The sequence below is a fragment of the Elephas maximus genome, chromosome 20 (assembly GCF_024166365.1).
Source record: "Elephas maximus indicus isolate mEleMax1 chromosome 20, mEleMax1 primary haplotype, whole genome shotgun sequence".
NCBI classification, from domain to species: Eukaryota; Metazoa; Chordata; class Mammalia; order Proboscidea; family Elephantidae; genus Elephas; species Elephas maximus.
The window spans coordinates 61852636-61872415 of NC_064838.1; the positions used below are offsets into that span (position 1 = coordinate 61852636).

The 19780-nt window shown below is 38.6% G+C and overlaps 1 protein-coding gene across 6 annotated transcripts in view; it reads right to left on the reverse strand.

Moving 5' to 3' along the window:
* Window positions 1–1164: 1164 nt before the first annotated feature.
* HESX1 (HESX homeobox 1) overlaps window positions 1165–19780 on the reverse strand; it is a 32830-nt gene continuing 14214 nt past the window's right edge. For 2 of the 6 annotated variants that reach the window (XM_049862747.1, XM_049862746.1), the window contains 4 exons: window positions 2569–2833; window positions 1852–2054; window positions 1476–1577; window positions 1165–1382 (listed from right to left, as the gene is read on the reverse strand). In XM_049862747.1, coding sequence (XP_049718704.1) covers window positions 1212–1382; window positions 1476–1577; window positions 1852–2054; window positions 2569–2833 — 741 coding nt within the window. In that variant the 3' untranslated portion in view covers window positions 1165–1211. Of the gene's footprint in view, window positions 1383–1475; window positions 1578–1851; window positions 2055–2568; window positions 3016–14386; window positions 14444–19780 lie in introns of those variants that run through there. The other 4 variants (XM_049862751.1, XM_049862750.1, XM_049862749.1 and 1 more) reach the window with 4 other exon arrangements.

The following is a 19780-nucleotide window of genomic DNA, read 5'->3' on the forward strand; positions in this document are numbered from 1 at the left end:
ATGATTTTTAAAATCTCTAAAATCTGAGTCAAGCTGCTTTTCCTCAAGTTATGTGCTTCCTCCCTCCAAGCTTTCTTGCTTTAAAAAGAAAAACCTACAAAAAATAAATAAGTAAGAACCTTCCACTCAGGTCATCACTGGGAGAGAAAGGAAGGACAAAGAAATAGGAAAAAAAAGAAAAAGAAAGCAAGGTACAATTCAGTTCTCAAGAATGAAGTTGAAATACTGCTGCCAGTAGACAAAGCCCTCTCAAGCTAACATTGCACAAGGAGACCCACTTAGGCCTTCAGTCAACTAGAAAACAATGCCCAGATGTCCAGTGGAGAGGACTCCTGTCTTGTCATGCATCTGGTCCTATTCCCATATTTAATTGGCGGATGCAATCGGAAATGGCAAATGCCAAGCAAACACACTATTTTTGTTTCACAGAAAGTGCCCTGATTATTTCCAGTGACTATGCTGGAGCACATACAAAAGGCAGGTCGCTTATCCTACCTTTTCAGCCAAGGTAATACTTGTAACAAAATACACAGTTGGTTGCAAATCATTAAATTGAAAATAGATGCAAGCCAGATGATGATCACCACTTTAATGAATGAAAGTGCAACATTAAACGTACTAAAAAAAATAAAAAATTTGCATTTATTTGCATCTTAATTATTTTTACGTAATGTCATACCGATGGTATGAATATGACAGCTGATGTTTTTATATGTGCATTTTGACATACTTGCTTTGCTTTTTTAAAAAAAAAAAACTTGAAACTGGCAGAGGCTTTGTTTTGATATATGGTAAGGCATTCTCACTGCTTTATGTTACAAATCAAGAGAAACCCAAGATTCATGAATAAATCATATTCTGTAATATATTTAAGCATAAACATGTTTCAAATGTTCCTGGAAACAAACAAATTGAAACAAATGACACCTTTGTGCTATTCTTCAGATATAGTTTATAAATGGAATCCAACTTGTGAAGTCACTTAGTCATGAGTTTACTGATTTTAGTAAACTAATTTAAAAGATTAAATTTGCTTGCTTAAAAAAATAGATGGCTTTTTCTGAAAATGTTTATTAAAATAGACAGGAAATGCCTTTATCTTAACTAAAAGTGCCCAAATATAATATGGACCATGTTATAATAGTAATTATTCATAACATATTTTTTAAAAATGACAATATTCAGATTAAATACAGAAAAGAAACATATTTTTAACGCTTGGTATTTCCATTGATTCTCGATGTTCTGCAACTGGAAGATAATTTCACAGATTTAGTTTCTATCTGTTCCAGGAGATTTGTGCTGAAATTTTTTTTCGCCATTAAAAACTGTGATTCTCTATGGGTCCTTTTCAGCTTTGCACGCCGATTTTGGAACCAGATCTAAAATTAAGGAAAAATAAAATAGGTCTCAGAAACATTTTATTATTCTTTACATTTCAACCATCACGAGTAATAACTAAATTTTAAAATTACCTGGATTCTGTCTTCCTCTAGGCTCAACTTTCGAGCTAAGTCTTCTCTGATATCAATGCCAGGATAGCAGTTTACTCTAAAGACATTTTCCAACACTTCAATCTAGGAATAAGGAAACAATTCTTTAAGATGTTGATATTTGGTATGTCACCATAAAATGGGCTTTAACTTGTATAACAAGATATTTGCATTAAAATCCTTGGCAATTAATCTGTATGCCTTCTTTTTATATATACATATCTTTCTATAAACTGTTAAAAAATGATAATCTACTCTTTCATTAAAAAGGCTTCTAAACTGAGATCCCCAAGTGAATGGGCTTTTTGCTCAACAGGGTGTCAGTTAAAACCTTTCACTGGTTGAAAGGACTTCTCACCTGGTTTTGAGTAAAAGCAGTTCTTGGTCTTCGGCCTCTGTACCAACTCAATTCTCTTTTCAAAGACAGTCCTTCCGATGGTGAAAAGGAGTTTTCATATCTCAAAATTCTTTCTTCTGGCATTGGGTGATACACAGAACAAGGGAAGGAGGTCCCACTGGGAAGTTTGGGGACCTGCAGACAACGCTGATGATCATCTTTCCCTAAACACAGAAGAATAAACCCCATCTTAGAAGTCTAAATCTATACTCCATGAAGCTCTAAGAGAAGTAGTCTCAGGAACTTATCTTTAATTTTCCCAGTGGAATTCTTCTGGGCTTTATAAAAGACCTGGCTCCCTCATCAACCAAAATCCAAAAACAAACAAAAAATGAAGCGAAAATGAAGATCTTGCCTTGGTGAGAGAGAACATTTTGGTCTCTGAATGCCATTTACTTTTCAGTAAACACAGATTTAGACTATATGATGTAACTGCAGGTTCTTGGTTTTTTTTTTTTTTTAAGTGAGTGAACTTTACACCTACTTGAATCTAAGGCTGATATTCTTTTTATTTCCCAGAGGACTTGTTCATTGGCAGCATTAGCAATCCTAGATGTTTCAGCCATATAACTGGATAAAAGCACAGTCTCTCCCTAACTCTGTGTAGTATGAAATAAAGAACAAATCAAACACTGCAAATGAAATGACTAAGAGTTTGAAAATTAAGTTGTGGCATACCTGAGGAGCTGCAGGTGTCTGCCCAGGGCCTGTGAGGTTTCACTGATGGAACACTGTCTTTCTTCTGGTCCAGTCCCAAAATGCTCTCAATCGAAAAGGAGCAAGGTGGGGGTTTGCCTTCGCCGAGCTGAGCATCCTCCTGAAGGCTGGGAGACATCCTCGCAAGGGCTGCACAGAGAGCAGGCTGGAGCCTCTCCCGCCTCTCTGCTGCCTCTGCCCCACGTGTACAGGGCTGGACCTTCCTGCAGTTCACCTTATAGCTCCTCTGACGAGGAGGGTGGATTCAGCACGTCACTAATTAAAATCCTGTCTTAGAAAGTTTTAGCATGTCAATGAACACTCTCCCACCCAGCGCTGGAGGAGTTAATTGTTTATTTGTTTGCAAGTAATTAGCAACTAATGGCTACACCAGGGGGCCACCTACAGGGACAAAAAGTGTTCTCTCTCCTAAGCAGAAGAAAAAAAAAAAAAAAGCAGAAGAGAGATTTAACTTTCTCAAAAGAAGTCATGCACAAACATAGCACTCCTCTTTTATTTGAAATCATTAATGTATAAAATCGTGCTTTTTATTCTGAAGTCTATGCTTTCATGGACCCCAGTTACCTAAACATACAGACCAGATAGGAGAGCAGTCAAGTAACAAATAATCTAATTTAAGTGAATTTTCTTCCAAGGAAATTGGAAAAAATAATAATCTCTTAATGCTATTATAGCAATTCTGATGAAAATGCCTGTTTTTCATATGCATATGAACAGTGAATGTTGTCAATGAAAACACAATAGTATTTGGAGTTCAGCATACTGGAAAAGGTTGGCAAGGTTATTACAATTGAGTGTAATTGTCTTCCAAGTGCCTGGAATAATTCATAGGAACAGTTGTACCAAGTATTTTAAGTAACTAATTCCCTTCTTTCATTTTTTTTTCTAAATGAGAGAGATACAAGTTTATATGAAGATTCATATGTAAACACCTCCAAGCAATTTAAAAGCATGCCTATTAAAACTACACAGAACCACAGCTGTTTCAAAGAAAAAGACATATTTTACAGCAATTTTTTAAAGAAAAAAATTCTCTTTGTTGGTCTCTTGAGGGACTAGGGGTTTTTCACCAAGACAATGATGTTTGTGACAAATAACCAAGGACAGAATATTTTAATTTCACAATCCTAATAAAACCTGAAATTAAAACAGAAGTATACCCACTGAATGGGAAGATTTTAAAGTAGTTGCTTCCCCCCAAAAGTGTGATACTCCTAGTTCTTATACTCTGCTACTTGTCTTCTTCTAGTATCTTCTCAAGGATAAGTTTCAGTGCTCAGCTTTACTCAGCATTTAAACAACTACCAGCCTTTTTTCTAGGGAAAAGTAGTCTCCACTTATAAAGGAAATAGCTTCCATAGGATGGAGATCAACTTCATAACTGATTCTATCATGATGTCACAAATGTTAAGATAAGCAACCCTCCTTATACAAACCCTAGGATAAACAAGGTTCAGTTCTTTTAGCTTGAGGACTGGACAACTGGATGATAAACTACATCATGATATTTGGAGAAGAAACTGAAGTTGTCATTGACTTCATTCTACTTGGATCAACAATCGATATCCTCGGAAGCCGCAGTCAAGAGATCCAACGGTGTATCGCACTGGAAAAATCTGTTGCAAAAGACCTCTTTAAAGTTTTAAAAAGCAAACATGTCAAATTGGTAACTAACGTGTGCCTGACCCAAGTCACGGTCTTTTCAATTGCCTCATATGCATGTGAAAGTTGGAAAGTGAAAAAGGAAGCAGAAGAGTTGATGTGTTTAAACTTGGTATTGTGAAGGATATTAAATATACCATGGACTGCCAAAAGAATGAACAAATCAACCTTGGAACGAATACAATGAGAATGTTCTTTAGAAGCAATAATGGCAAGAAAAAACAATCTCTAGAAAAAGACATCATGTTTGGTAGAGTAGAATGCCAACAAAAACAAGGGAAACAATCAATGAGATGGACTGACATGATAGCTGCAACAATGGACTCAAACATACCAATGATCATGAAGATGGCACAGGACCAGGCAACATTTCATTCTGCAGTACATAAAGTCACCATGAGTAGAAGCTGAGGCAATGGCAACTAACAACAAAGGGTGAACAAAGGATTTCACATACTATCTTAGTCATCTAGTGCTCTTATAACAGAAATACCAACAGTGGATGGCTTTAACAAAGAGAAATTTATTTTCTCATAGTCTAGCAGGCTAGAAGTCCAAATTCAGGGCATCAGCTCCAGGGGAAGGCTTTCTCTCTCTGTCGGCTCCAGAGGAAGGCCCTTCTCGTCAATCTTCCTCTGGACTAGGAGCTTCTTTGCGGAGGAACCCGGGGTCCAAAGGACTCGCTCTCCTCCCAGCGCTGCTTTCTTGGTGATATGAGGTCCCCTGTCTCTCTGCTCACTTCTCTCTTTTATATCTCAAAAGAGATTGGCTTAAGACACTATCTAATCTTGTAGATCTCATCTATATAGCTGCTGCTAATCCGTCTTATTAATATCATAGTGATAGGATTTACAACACATAGGAAAATCTCATCAAATGACAAAATGGTGGACAATCACACAATACTGGGAATCATTTTTGGGGGAGGGACACAATTCAATCCATAACACACACAAAACTTCAGCAGGCACACAGAAGGATGGGTTTATAAATATATATATAAAAACATTCTGAGAATGAATAAACCTGTAGGCATTTACATCTCATGGAGGTTTTGTATACAGTATCTTGGGATGTAGACTGTGTGACAGCAGGCGTGACGTTAAGATAGGAAGTCTCGGAAGAAGAGAAAGCATTAAGGATCTTCCCAGATTCCTCTGTCTCTGGCGAAGCATTCATTCATTCATTCTGCAGTTGGCTGAGTATGTAATGCAATACCAGAAAAAACAGATCAGAATTCTTGCCTGCATGAAGCTGACATTGGTACAGGGGTGAGGCTGGGACAGACTACAAGCAATAAATTATAATAAATAGGTAAGTTATGTACTATCTTAGCTGGTGATAAGAATGAAAAAAGGAAACAGCTTAGATGGATCATCAGCATGGCCTATTGATTTTTGACAAGTACTACTTCTTTAATAAGTGGTGCGGAGACAACTGAAATTTCCACATGCAAAGGATGAAGGTGGACCCATACCTCACACCATAAGTAAAAATTTACTCTAAATGAATCAAGGACTTAAAGCTAAGAATTAAAAACATAAAACTCTTAGAACAAAATATAGGAGTAATGCTTTGGAATCTAGTTTTTGATAATGGATTCACAGAGATGATAGCAAAAGCATGAGCAACAAATGACAAAAATTATTTCATCAAAATTAAAAAAAACTTTTGTGCATCAAAGGACTTTATCAATAAAATGAAAACCTACAGATTGGGAGAAAATATCTGGGAACCATATGTCAGATAAGGGTTTACTTTCCAGAATACATAAAGAACTTCTACAACTTTGCAACAAAAAAGACAACCCAATCTAAAAATGGGCAAATGACTTAAACAGACATTTCACCAAAGAAGATACACAAAAGGCACATAAAAAGATGCTCTACGTCATTAGTCATTATTGTTAGCTGCCTGTTAACTGCTGCTGAGTTATCCCCAACTCATGGTTACCGCAGGCACAATGGGACTGGACTGTTGGCATCCACGGGGTTTTTTTGTTTTTTAATAATTTTTATTGTGCTTTACGTGAAAGTTTACAAATCAAGTCAGTCTCTCACACAAAAACCCATATACACCTTGCTACACACTCCCAGTTACTCTCCCCCTAATGAGACAGCCCGCTCTCTCCCTCCACTCTCTCTTTTCATGTCCTTTTCGCCAGCTTCTAACCCCTTCCACCCTCTCATCTCCCCTCCAGGCAGGAGATGCCAACATAGTCTCAAGTGTCCACCTGATCCAAGAAGCTCACTCCTCACCAGCATCCCTCTCCAAACCATTGTCCAGTCCAATCCATGTCTGAAGAGTTGGCTTCGGGAATGGTTCTTGTCCTGGGCCAAAAGAAGGTCTGGGGGCCATGACCACCAGGGTCCTTCTAGTCTCAGTCAGACCATTAAGTCCAGTCTTATGAGAATTTGAGGTCTGCACCCCACTGCTCTCCTGCTCCCTCAGGGGTTCTCTGTTGTGTTCCCTGTCAGGGCAGTCATCTGTTGTAGCCAGGCACCATCTAGTTCTTCTGGTCTCAGGATGATGCAGTCTCTGGTTCATGTGGCCCTTTCTGTCTCTTGGGCTCGTAATCACCTTGTGTCATTGGTGCTCTTCATTCTCCTTTGGGGATCCATAAGGTTTTTATTGGCTGATTTTTTGAAGTAGATCACCAGGCCTTTCTTCCTATACTATCTTAATCTGGAAGCTCTGCTGAACCTGTTCAGCATTAGAACAAAACACAAGTCTCCACTGAAAGACTTGTAGTAGATGCCCTTGAGATGTAGTGGCTGGGAATTGAACCCAGATCTCCTGCAATGAAGGTAAGAATTCTACCATTGCTCTCCATATATCATTAAACCAAACCAAAACTCAGTGCTGTGGAGTCCATTTCAACTTATGGTGAGCTGCCCATAGGATTTCCAAGGAGTGGCTAGTGGATCCGAACTGCCAACCTTTTTGGTTAGCAGCTGAGCTCTTAACCACTGTGTCATCAGGGCTCCCACTCATCATTAAAAAAAAGGGAAATGTAAATCAAAACTATAATAAGAGACCATTTTACTCTCACTAGGATGGCTCTACTGAGGCCTACCCTGTCCTATAGGGTGGCTGTCATGGATTGAATTGTATCCCCCCAAAATATGTGTCAACTTGGTTAGGCCATGATTCCTAGTATTGTGTGGTTGTCTTCCATTTTGTGATTTTCCTATGTATTATAAGTTATAATCTCTGCCTGTGGGTTAAGACGATTAGGGTGGGATGTAACACCCTTGCTCAGGTCATATCCCTGATCCAATGTAATGTAGTTTCCCTTGGGTATGGCCTGAATCACCTTTTATCTTACAAGAGATAAAAGGAAAGGAAGCATCTTCTCAGACCACAAGGCAATGAAACTAGAAATCAATAACAGAAAAACTAGGGAAAAGAAATCAAATAATTGGAAAATGAACAATACCCTCCTGAAAAAAGACTGGGTTATAGAAGACATCAAGGAGGGAATAAGGAAATTCATAGAATGCAACGAGAATGAAAATACTTCCTATCAAAACCTCTGGGACACAGCAAAAGCAGTGCTCAGAGGCCAATTTATATCGATAAATGCACACATACAAAAAGAAGAAAGAGCCAAAATCAGAGAACTGTCCCTACAACTTGAACAAATAGAAACTGAGCAACAAAAGAACCCATCAGGCACCAGAAGAAAACAAATAATAAAAATTAGAGCTGAACTAAATGAATTAGAGAACAGAAAAACAATTGAAAGAATTAACAAAGCCAAAAGCTGGTTCTTTGAAAAAATTAACAAAATTGATAAACCATTGGCTAGACTGACTGAAGAAATACAGGAAAGGAAACAAATAACCCGAATAAGAAACGAGAAGGACCACATCACAACAGAACCAAATGAAATTAAAAGAATCATTTCAGATTACTACGAAAAATTGTACTCTAACAAATTTGAAAACCTAGAAGAAATGGATGAATTCTTGGAAAAACACTACCTACCTAAACTAACACATTCAGAAGTGGAACAACTAAATAGACCCATAACAAAAAAAGAGATTGAAACGGTAATCAAAAAACTTCCAACAAAAAAAAGCCCTGGCCCGGACGGCTTCACTGCAGAGTTCTACCAAACTTTCAGAGAAGACTTAACACCACTACTACTGAAGGTATTTCAAAGCATAGAAAATGACGGAATACTACCCAACTCATTCTATGAAGCTACCATCTCCCTGATACCAAAACCAGGTAAAGAGACATTACAAAAAAAGAAAATTATAGACCTATATCCCTCATGAACATAGATGCAAAAATCCTCAACAAAATTCTAGCCAATAGAATCCAACAACACATCAAAAAAATAATTCACCCTGATCAGTGGGATTTATACCAGGTATGCAAGGCTGGTTTAATATCAGAAAAACCATTAATGTAATCCATCACATAAATAAAACAAAAGATAAAAACCACATGATCTTATCAATTGATGCAGAAAAGGCATTTGACAAAGTTCAACACCCATTTATGATAAAAACTCTCACCAAAATAGGAATTGAAGGAAAATTCCTCAACATAATAAAGGGCATCTATGCAAAGCCAACAGCCAATTATCACTCTAAATGGAGAGAACCTGAAAGCATTTCCCTTGAGAACGGGAACCAGACAAGGATGCCCTTTATCACCGCTCTTATTCAACATCGTACTTGAAGTCCTAGCCAGGGCAATTAGGCTAGACAAAGAAATAAAGGGTATCTGGATTGGCAAGCAGGAAGTAAAGCTATCACTATTTGCAGATGACATGATCGTATACACAGAAAACCCTAAGGAATCCTCCAGAAAACTACTGAAACTAATAGAAGAGTTTGGCAGAGTCTCAGGTTATAAGACAAACATACAAAAATCACTTGGATTCCTCTACATCAACAAAAAGAACACCGAAGAGGAAATAACCAAATCAATACCATTCACAGTAGCCCCCAAGAAGATAAAATACTTAAGAATAAATCTTACCAAGGATGTAAAAGACCTATACAAAGAAAACTACAAAGCTCTACAACAAGAAATTCAAAAGGACATACTTAAGTGGAAAAACATACCCTGCTCATGGATAGGAAGACTTAACATAGTAAAAATGTCTATTCTACCAAAAGCCATCTATACATATAACGCACTTCCGATCCAAATTCCAATGTCATATTTTAAGAGGACAGAGAAACAAATCACCAATTTCATATGGAAGGGAAAGAAGCCCCGGATAAGCAAAGCATTACTGAAAAAGAAGAAGAAAGTGGGAGGCCTCACTCTACCTGATTTCAGAACCTATTATACAGCCACAGTAGTCAAAACAGCCTGGTACTGGTACAACAACAGGCACATAGACCAATGGAACAGAACTGAGAATCCAGATATAAATCCATCCATGTATGAGCAGCTGATATTTGACAAAGGACCAGTGTCAGTTAATTGGGGAAAAGATAGTCTTTTCAACAAATGGTGCTGGCATAACTGGATATCCATTTGCAAAAAAATGAAACAGGACCCATACCTTACACCATGCACAAAAACTAACTCCAAGTGGATCAAAGACCTAAACATAAAGACTAAAACGATAAAGATCATGGAAGAAAAAATAGGGACAACCCTAGGAGCCCTAATACAAGGCATAAACAGAATACAAAACATTACCAAAAATGATGAAGAGAAACCAGATAACTGGGAGCTCCTAAAAATCAAACACCTATGCTCATCTAAAGACTTCACCAAAAGAGTAAGAAGACCACCTACAGATCGGGAAAGAATTTTCAGCTATGACATCTCAGACCAGAGCCTGATCTCTAAAATCTACATGATTCTGTCAAAACTCAACCACAAAAAGACAAACAACCCAATCAAGAAGTGGGCAAAGGATATGAACACACATTTCACTAAAGAAGATATTCAGGCAGCCAACAGATACATGAGAAAATGCTCCCGATCATTAGCCATTAGAGAAATGCAAATTAAAACTACGATGAGATTCCATCTCACACCAACTAGGCTGGCATTAATCCAAAAAACACAAAATAATAAATGTTGGAGAGGCTGCGGAGAGATTGGAACTCTCATACACTGCTGGTGGGAATGTCAAATGGTACAACCACTTTGGAAATCCATCTGGCGTTATCTTAAACAGTTAGAAATAGAACTACCATACAACCCAGAAATCCCACTCCTCGGAATATACCCTAGAGATACAAGAGCCTTCACACAAACAGATATATGCACACTCATGTTTATTGCAGCTCTGTTTACAATAGCAAAAAGCTGGAAGCAACCAAGGTGTCCGTCAACAGATGAATGGGTAAATAAATTGTGGTATATTCACACAATGGAATACTACGCATGGATAAAGAACAGTGACGAATCTCTGAAACATTTCATAACATGGAGGAATCCGGAAGGCATTATGCTGAGCGAAATGAGTCAGAGGGAAAAGGACAAATATTGTATAAGACCACTATTATAAGATCTTGAGACATAGAAAAAACTGAGAAGAATACATACTTTTGTGGTTACGAAGGGGGGAGGGAGGGAAGGAGGGAGAGGGTTTTTTATTGATCAATCAGTAGATAAGAACTGCTTTGGGTGAAGGGAAAGACAACACTCAATACAAGGAAGCTCAGCCCAATTGAACTGGACTAAAAGCAAAGAGGTTTCCGGGATAAAATGAATACTTCAAAGGTCAGCGGAGCAGGGGCGGGGGTCTGGGGAACATGGTTTGAGGGGACTTCTAAGTCAATTGGCAAAATAATTCTATTATGAAAACATTCTGCATCCCACTTTGAAAGCTGGCGTCTGGGGTCCTATATGCTAACAAGCGGCCATCTAAGAGGCATCAATTGGTTTCAACCCACCTGGAGCAAAGGAAAATGAAGAACACCAAGGTCACACGACAACTAAGAACCCAAGAGGCAGAAAGGGCCACATGAACCAGAGACCTACATCATCCTGAGACCAGAAGAACTAGTTGGTGCCCGGCCACAACCGATGACTGCCCTGACAGGGAGCACAACAGAGAACTCCTGAGGGAGCAGGAGATCAGTGGGATGCAGACCCCAAATTCTCATAAAAAGACCATACTTAATGGTCTGACTGAGACTAGAGGAATCCCGGCGGCAATGCTCCCCAGACCTTCTGTTGGCACAGGACAGGAACCATCCCCGAAGACAACTCATCAGACATGAAAGGGACTGGTCAGCAGGGGGGAGAGAGATGCTGATGAAGAGTGAGCTAATTAAATCAGGTGGACACTTGAGAGTGTGTTGGAAACTCTTGACTGGAGTGGGGATGGGAAGATAGAGAGAGAGGGAAGCTGGCAAAATTGTCACGAAACGAGAGACTGAAAGGGCTGACTCAATAGGGGGAGAGCAAGTGGGAGAAGGGAGTAAGATGTATGTAAACTTACATATGACAGATTGATTGGATTTGTAAATGTTCACTTGAAGCCTAATAAATGTTAATTAAAAAAAAAAAAAGGAAAGGGAAAGGGAAGCAAGCAGAGAGTTGGGGGACCTCATATCACCAAGAAAGTAGTACCAAGAGCAGAACACATCCTTTGGACTTGGTGTTCCTGTGCAGATAAGCTCCTAGTCCAGGGAAAGATTGATGACAAGGACCTTCCTTCAGAGCCGACAGAGAAAGCCTTCTCCTAGAGCTGACACCCTGAATTTGGACATCTAGCCTACTAGACGGTGAGAAAATAAATTTCTCTTCATTAAAGCCATCCACTTTTGGCATTTCTGTTACAGCAGTACTAGATGACTAAGATAGTCGCTATGAGTTGGAACTGACTCAAGAGCACGGAGTTTTTTGTTTAATAGGGTGGTTATAAGGAGCCCTGGTGGCGCAGTGGTTAAGCACTCAGCTGGTAACTGAAAAGTCGATGGTTCAAACACAACAGCAGCTCTGTAAGAAAAAGATGTGGCAGTCTGTTTCTGTAAGATTACAGAAACCCTGGAAACCCTGTGGGGCAGTTCTACTCCATCCTATAAGAGCTATGAGTCAGAACGGACTCGACAGCAATGCATTCGGTTTTTTTAGAGTTTTAGGATGGCTACAACGGCAGTGGGTTTGGTTTTTTGGTTTTATGATCGGAACAATGGAAAACAACAAGTGCTGGAGAGTATTATGGATTGAATTGTCTCCCTCCAAAATATGTGCTATAAATCCTACCTGTTATACTTGTGGAGGAAACCCTGGTGGTGTTGTGGTTAAGTGTTACAGCTGCTACCAAAAGGATGGCAGTTTGAATTCACTAGGTGCTCCTTGGAAACTCTATGGGGCAGTTCTACTCTCTACAGGGTCACTATAAGTGGGAATCAGGTTTTTTCTCTTAATACTTGTGGATGCAATCCCATTTGGGAATAGGATTTTCTTTGTTAATGAGGACATACCAGGGTAAGGTTTTCTTAAATCAATCACTTTTGAAATATAAAATAGTAGATTAGACACAGAACAAGCAAGCAGGAATGGGGGAAAGACAGATGCCACGTGTAGATTGCCAAGGAATGTCCAGAGAATGCTAGAGATGCTGAGACAAGAATTTTCCCCCACAGCAGACAGAAAAAGCCTTCCCCTAGAACTGGTGCCCAGAGTTTGGATTTCTAGCCTCCTTAACTGTGAGAAAATAAATTTATGCTCATTAAAACCACCCACCTATGGTATTTCTGATATAGTAGCACTAAGAAACTAAGACAAGGATGTGAAGAAATTGAACACTCATCTGTTGCTGGTGGAATTGTAAAATGGTGCAGCCTCTGTGGAAAACATTTTGGCAATTCCTCAAAATGTTAAACACAGAATCACCACGTGATCCAGCAATTCCACTCCTAGGTATACACCCAAAATACTTGAAAGCAAAGACACAGATATTTGTGCACCAATGTTCATTACATCATTATTCTCAACAGCCAAAAGGAGGAAATGATATAAATGTCAATCAATAGATGAATGGATAAGCAAAATGTGGTATATACATACAATGGGATATTACCCAGCCATAAGAGGAATGAGGCTCTGATACATGCTGTGACATGGACGGATGGATGAACCTTGAAAACATTATGCTGACTGCAATAAGTCAGTCACAAAAGCACAAATATCATATGATTCCACTTATATGGAATATCTAGAATATAGCAATAAGTCAGTCACAAAAGCACAAATATCATATGATTCCACTTATATGGAATATCTAGAATATAGCAATAAGTCAGTCACAAAAGCACAAATATCATATGATTCCACGTATATGGAATATCTAGAATATAGCAATAAGTCAGTCACAAAAGCACAAATATCATACGATTCCACTTATATGGAATACCTAGAATATCTAAAGATACACAGACTCAAGTTTATTAGTGGTTACCAGGGGCAGGAGAAATAAGGGAAGGGGGAGTCAGTTCCTGTTAAGGGCAATAGAAAAAACTGGAAATGGATAATGGTGATGGTTGCACAACATGACAAAAGTAATTAATATCACTGTATTGTACATGGAGCCCTGGTGGTGCAATGGTTAAGAGCTACAGCTGCTAACCAAAAGGTCAACAGTTTGAATCCACTAGCTGCTCCTTGGAAATCTTATGGGACAGTTCTACTCTGTCCTATAGGGTCACTATGAGTTGGAATTGACTCAACAGCAATGGGTTTGGTCTGCTATGGTATCATAATATGCTCAAAGATGTAAGTGAAATATACTCATTATGAATGAACAAACAGTATATATCATCAGAGAAATAATAACTGTAACAAAGATCCAAAGGTAAATTTTAGAAATGAAAAATGAAATATCAGAAATAAAAAATTCAGTAGGTGGGTTTAACAGTAGACTGGAAAAGACAGAAGAAGGAGTCAGAAGAAAGTCTTGAAGATATGTTAATAAATATTGGCTACTCTGAAGAACACATGGGAAAAAATATTGAAAATAAAATTAACAGAGCTTTGGTGATCTATAAGACAATATCAAAGAATATCACATATGTGTCATTGGACTGTCAGAAGGACAGAAGAGAGAAGATGGGGCAGAAAAAAATGTCTGAAGAACAGTCACTGAAATTTTCCAAAATCTTGATGAAACACATATACTTACAGATTCAAGAAGCTCAGAGAATACCCAGCAGGATAAATACAAGTAAAGCATATCATAGACAAGTGGCTGAAAACCAAAGATAAAGATAAAATCCTTAAAAGTAGCCAGAGAAAAATGGTACATGAAATACATGGGAATAACAAAATGAAAAACCATTAACTTTTCATGTGAAACAATGAGCGTGAGAAGACAGTGCAGCAACATCTTTAAAGTAGTAAAAGAAAAAAACAAAAAAATACCTGCCAACCCAGAATTCTATACTTGACAAAAATATTTTAGAGAATGAGAGCAAGTAAAGACACCTTAAGATTAATAAAAACAAAAAGAAGTTATCACCAGTAGACCTGCACTACAATGAAGTGATGTTGTATAACCCAAGGTTAAGTGATATGAGGCATTGTAGCTTCTGCTTTGGCCTCTTGGATAACCTGCTTTGGAAGAAGACAGCCACCATACTATAACAACACTCAAGCAGGCCTGAGGAGAAATCCACATAGAAGAGGAATTGAGGTTTCTTGCCAACACCAACTTGCTAGCTATATGAGTGAGCAACTCAAGAAGTGAAGCCCCTAGCCGCAGTCAAGCTTTCAGCTGACTGAAACTCCAGGCGACATCTGCCTGCAATGTTAATGGAGAGACCAAAACAGAACCTGGCAGCCAAGCCATTCTTGAACTGCTGATACAGAGAACTGTGAGAGTTATTAAATGAATATTGTTATTTTAAACCTCTAAGTTTTAAGATGATCTGTTAAGTAGCACTACATAATTTATCCATAAGGTTTCGTTTTAAGAAACTAAGGGGAAAAAATGAAATAAATCAAAGTAAAAGATAGAAAACAAAGAGCAGAAATTAATGAAATGAAAACAAAATTTAGCAAAACCTTAAGTTTATTATTTTATTTTATTTTTTTATTACTTTTTAAAATAATTTCTATTGTGCTTTAAGTGCCAGTTTACAAATCAAGTCAGTCTCTCACACAAAAACCCATACACAACTTGGTACATACTCCCAGTTACTTTCCCCTCTTGAGACAGCCCGCTCCCTCCTTCCACTCTCTGTTTTCATGACCATTTTGCCAGCTTCTAAGCCCCTCTACCCTTGCATCTCCCCTCCAGGCAGGAGATGCCAACATCATCTCAAGTGTCCACCCAAACCAAGTAGCTCACGGCTCACCAGCATCCCTCTCCAACCCATTGCCCAGTCCAACCCATGTCTGATGAGCTGGCTTCGGGAATGGTTCCTATAGCGGGCCAACAGAAGGTCTGGGAGCCATGATCACCGGGGTCCTTCCAGTCTCAGTCAGACCATTAAGTCTGGTCTTTTTACGAGAATTTGGGGTCTGCATTCCACTGTTCTCCTGCTCCCTCAAGGGTTCTCTGTTGTGTTCCCTGTCGGTTGTGGCCAGGCACCATCTAGTTCTTCTGGTCTCAGGATGATGTAGTCTCTGGTTCATGTAGCCCCTCTGTCTCTTGGGCTCGTTATTATCTTGTGTTCTTGGTGTTCTTCATTCTCCTTTGATCCAGGTGGGTTGAGACTCATTGATGCACCTTAGATGGCCGCCTGATAGCACTTAAGACCCCAGACGCCACTCTTCAAAGTGGGATACAGAATGTTTTCTTAATAGATTTTATTAGGCCAATTGACTTAGACGTCCCCTGAAACCATGGTCCCCAAAACCCTGCCCCTGCTTCACTGACCTTCGAAGCATTCAGTTTATTCAGGAAACTGCTTTGCTTTGGTTTAGTCCAGTTGTGCTGACCTCCACTGTGTTTTGTCCTTCCCTTCACCCAAAGTTGTTCTTGTCTATTATCTAATTAGTGAATAACCTTCTCCCACCCTCCATCCCTCCCCCGTCTTGGAACCATCAAAGACTATTTTCTTCTCTGTTTAAACTATTTCTCGAGTTCTTATAACGGTGGTCTTATACGATACTTGTCCTTTTGCAACTGACTAATTTCACTCAGCATAATGCCTTCCAGCTTCCATGTTACGAAATGTTTCACAGATTCCTCACTGTTCTTTATCGATGCGTAGTATTCCATTGTGTGAATATACCACAATTTATCCATGCATCCATTGATGGGCATCTTGTTTGCTTCCACGTTTTTGCTATTGCAAACAGTGCTGCAGTGAACATGGGTGTGCATATATCTGTTTGTTTAAAGGCTCTTATTTCTCTAGGATATATTCTGAGGAGTGGGATTGCTGGGTCGTATGGTAGTTCTATTTCTAGCTTTTCAAGGACGCACCAAATTGATTTCCATTTTACATCTCCACCAGCAGTGTATAAGTGTTCCAATCTCTCCACAGCCTCTCCAACATTTATTATTTTGTGTTTTTTGGATTAGTGCCAGCCTTGTTGGAGTGAGATGGAATCTCATTGTAGTTTTGATTTGCATTTCTCTAATGATCGAGAGCATTTCCTCATGTATTTGTCAGCCGCCTTAATGTCTTCTTTAGTGAAGTGCCTGTTCATATCCTGTGCCCATATTTTAATTGGGTTGTGTGTCTTTTTGAGTTTTAGCAGAGTCATGTAGATTTTAGAGATCAGGCGCTGGTCGGAGATGTCGTAGCTGAAAATTTTTTCCCAGTCTGTAGGTGGTCTTTTTACTCTTTTGGTGAAGTCTTTAGATGAGCATAGGTGCTTAATTTTTAGAAGCTCCCAGTTATCTGGTTTCTCTTTGGCATTTTTAGTAACATTTTGCATTCTGTTTATGCCTTGTATTAGGGCTCCTAACGTTGTCCCTATTTTTTCTTCCATGATCTTTATCATTTTAGATTTTATGTTTAGGTCTTTGATCCATTTGGAGTTACGTTTTTGTGCATGGTGTGAGGTATGGGTCCTGTTTCATTTTTTTGCAGATGGATATCCAGTTATGCCAGGACCATCTGTTAAAAAGACTATCTTTTCCCCAATTAACTGACACTGGGCCTTTGTCAAATATCAGCTGCTCATATGTGGATGGATTTATATCTGGATTCTCAATTCTGTTCCATTGGTCTATGTGTCTGTTGTTGTAGCAGTACAAGGTCATTTTTTAAAAATGATCCACAAAAGTGATAAACTGCTGGAAAGAATAATCAAGAAAAAAAAGAACACAAATGACCAATATTGTGAATGAAGTGATCATATCATTACAGAGCCTACAGACATTAAAAAGGTAAAAGAGTATTATCAACAACTTGATACCAATAACTTCAAAAACTTACAGGAAATAGACAAATTTTTTGAAAACAATATGATTACCAAAACTGAGACAAGATGAAATGAAAAATATGGCTAGTTATATATCTATTAAAGAAATTGAAATGGTTGTCCAAGTCTTTACCACAAAGAAAAGTGCAGGCGCAGATGGTTTTACTGGTGAATTTAGAAAAAATTTAGAGAACGGTCTTATACAAACACCAATCTTACAGAAACTTTTTCAGAAAACAGAGAAGGGGATATTTCCAAGTTTATTTTATGAGGCCTAAACAACTGTGATAATAAAAACTTTCAAAAAGCATTACAAAAAAATTAGACAAATATCCCTTGTGAACATAGACACAAGAAACTTAACAAATCATTAGCAAATCAAAGACAACAATATATAAAAAGAATAATACAATGTGACCAAGTATGAAAAGCAAAGATGACTTAATATTAAAAAACACAATCAATGTAATTCATTTTATTAACAGAAAACAGAAGAAAACCGTATGATCACTTTAATAGATGCAGAAAAACACCCATTCATGATGAAAAAAAAAAAATCCTGAAAATATTAGGATTAGAAGAGAAATTTCCCAATCTGATAAAGGGCATCTAGAGACTTTAGAGGACACAGCAGAACTGCCCCATAGGGTTTCCAAGGACTGGCTGATGGATTCAAACTGCTGGCCTTTGGTTAGCAGCTGAGCTCTTAACCACTATACCACTAGGGCTCAGCAGTCTACTTTTGAAAACAATTAGCCAGTGAAAACCTTATGAATAGCAGCAGAACACTGTCTGATATAGGGCCGGAAGATGAGCCCCCCAGGTCGGAAGGCACTCAAAAGACGATTGGGGTAGAGCTGCCTCCGCAAAGTAGAGTTGACCTTACTGACGCGAATGGAGTAAAGATTTCAGGACCTGCATTTGCTGAAGCGGCACAACTCGAAATGAGAAGCAATAGCTGCAAACATCCACTAATAATTGGAACCTGGAATGCACAAAGTATGAATCTAGGAAAATGGGCAATTGTCAAAAATGAAATGGAACACATAAACATTGATATCTTAGGCATTAGTGAGTTGAAATGGACTGGTATTGGCCATTTTGAATTGGACAATCACATAGTTTATAGTTTACTACGCCGGGAATGTCAGCTTGAATAGGAATGGTGCTGCATTCATCGTCAAAAAGAACATTTCAAGATCTATCCTGAAGTACTATGCTGATAGGATAATATCCACAAGCCTACAAGGAAGACCAGTTAATACAACTATTATTCAAATTTATGCACCAACCACTATGGCCAAAGATGAAGAAATTGAAGATTTTTATCAGCTTCTGCAGTCTGAAATTGATCAAACATGCAATCAGGGTGCCCTGAAAATTACTGGTGATTGGAATGTGAAAGTTGGAAACAAAGAAGGATTGGTAGTTGGAAAATAAGGCCTTGGTGGCAGAAATGATGCCACAGAATGAAAGAATTTTGTAAGACCAATGACTTCTTCATCACAAATACCTTTTTTCACCAACATAAACGGCAACTATACACATGGACCTCGCCAGATGGAATACACAGGAATCAAATTGACTGCATCTGCGGAAAGAGACGATGGAAAAGCTCAGAAAAAGGCCAGGGGCTGACTGTGGTACAGACCATCAATTGCTCATATGCAAGTTCAAGTCAAAACTGAAGAAAAAAAGAGCAATTCCACAAGAGCCAAAATACAACCTTCGGTATATCCCACCTGAATTTAGAGACCATTTCAAGAATAGATTTGAGGCATTGAACATTAATGACCAAATGCCAGACAAGTTGTGGAGTGACATCAAGGACATCATCCACGAAGAAAGCAAGAGTTTACTGAAAATACAGGAAAGAAAGAAAAGACCAAGGTGGATGTCAGAGGAGACTCTGAAACCTGCTCTTGAACATCAAGCAGCTAAAGCAAAAGGAAGAAATGGTGAAGTAAAAGAACTGAACAGAAGATTTCAAAGGGCAGCTCAAGAAGACAACGTAAAGTCTTATATGACCTGTGCAAAGAGCTGGAGATAGAAAACCAAAAGGGAGGAACATGCTCAGCGTTTCTCAAGCTGAAAGAACTGAAGAAAAAATTCAAGCCTTGAGCTGCAATAGTGACGGATTCTATGGGGAAAACATTAAACGATGCAGGAAGCATCAAGAGAAGACGGAAGGAATAAA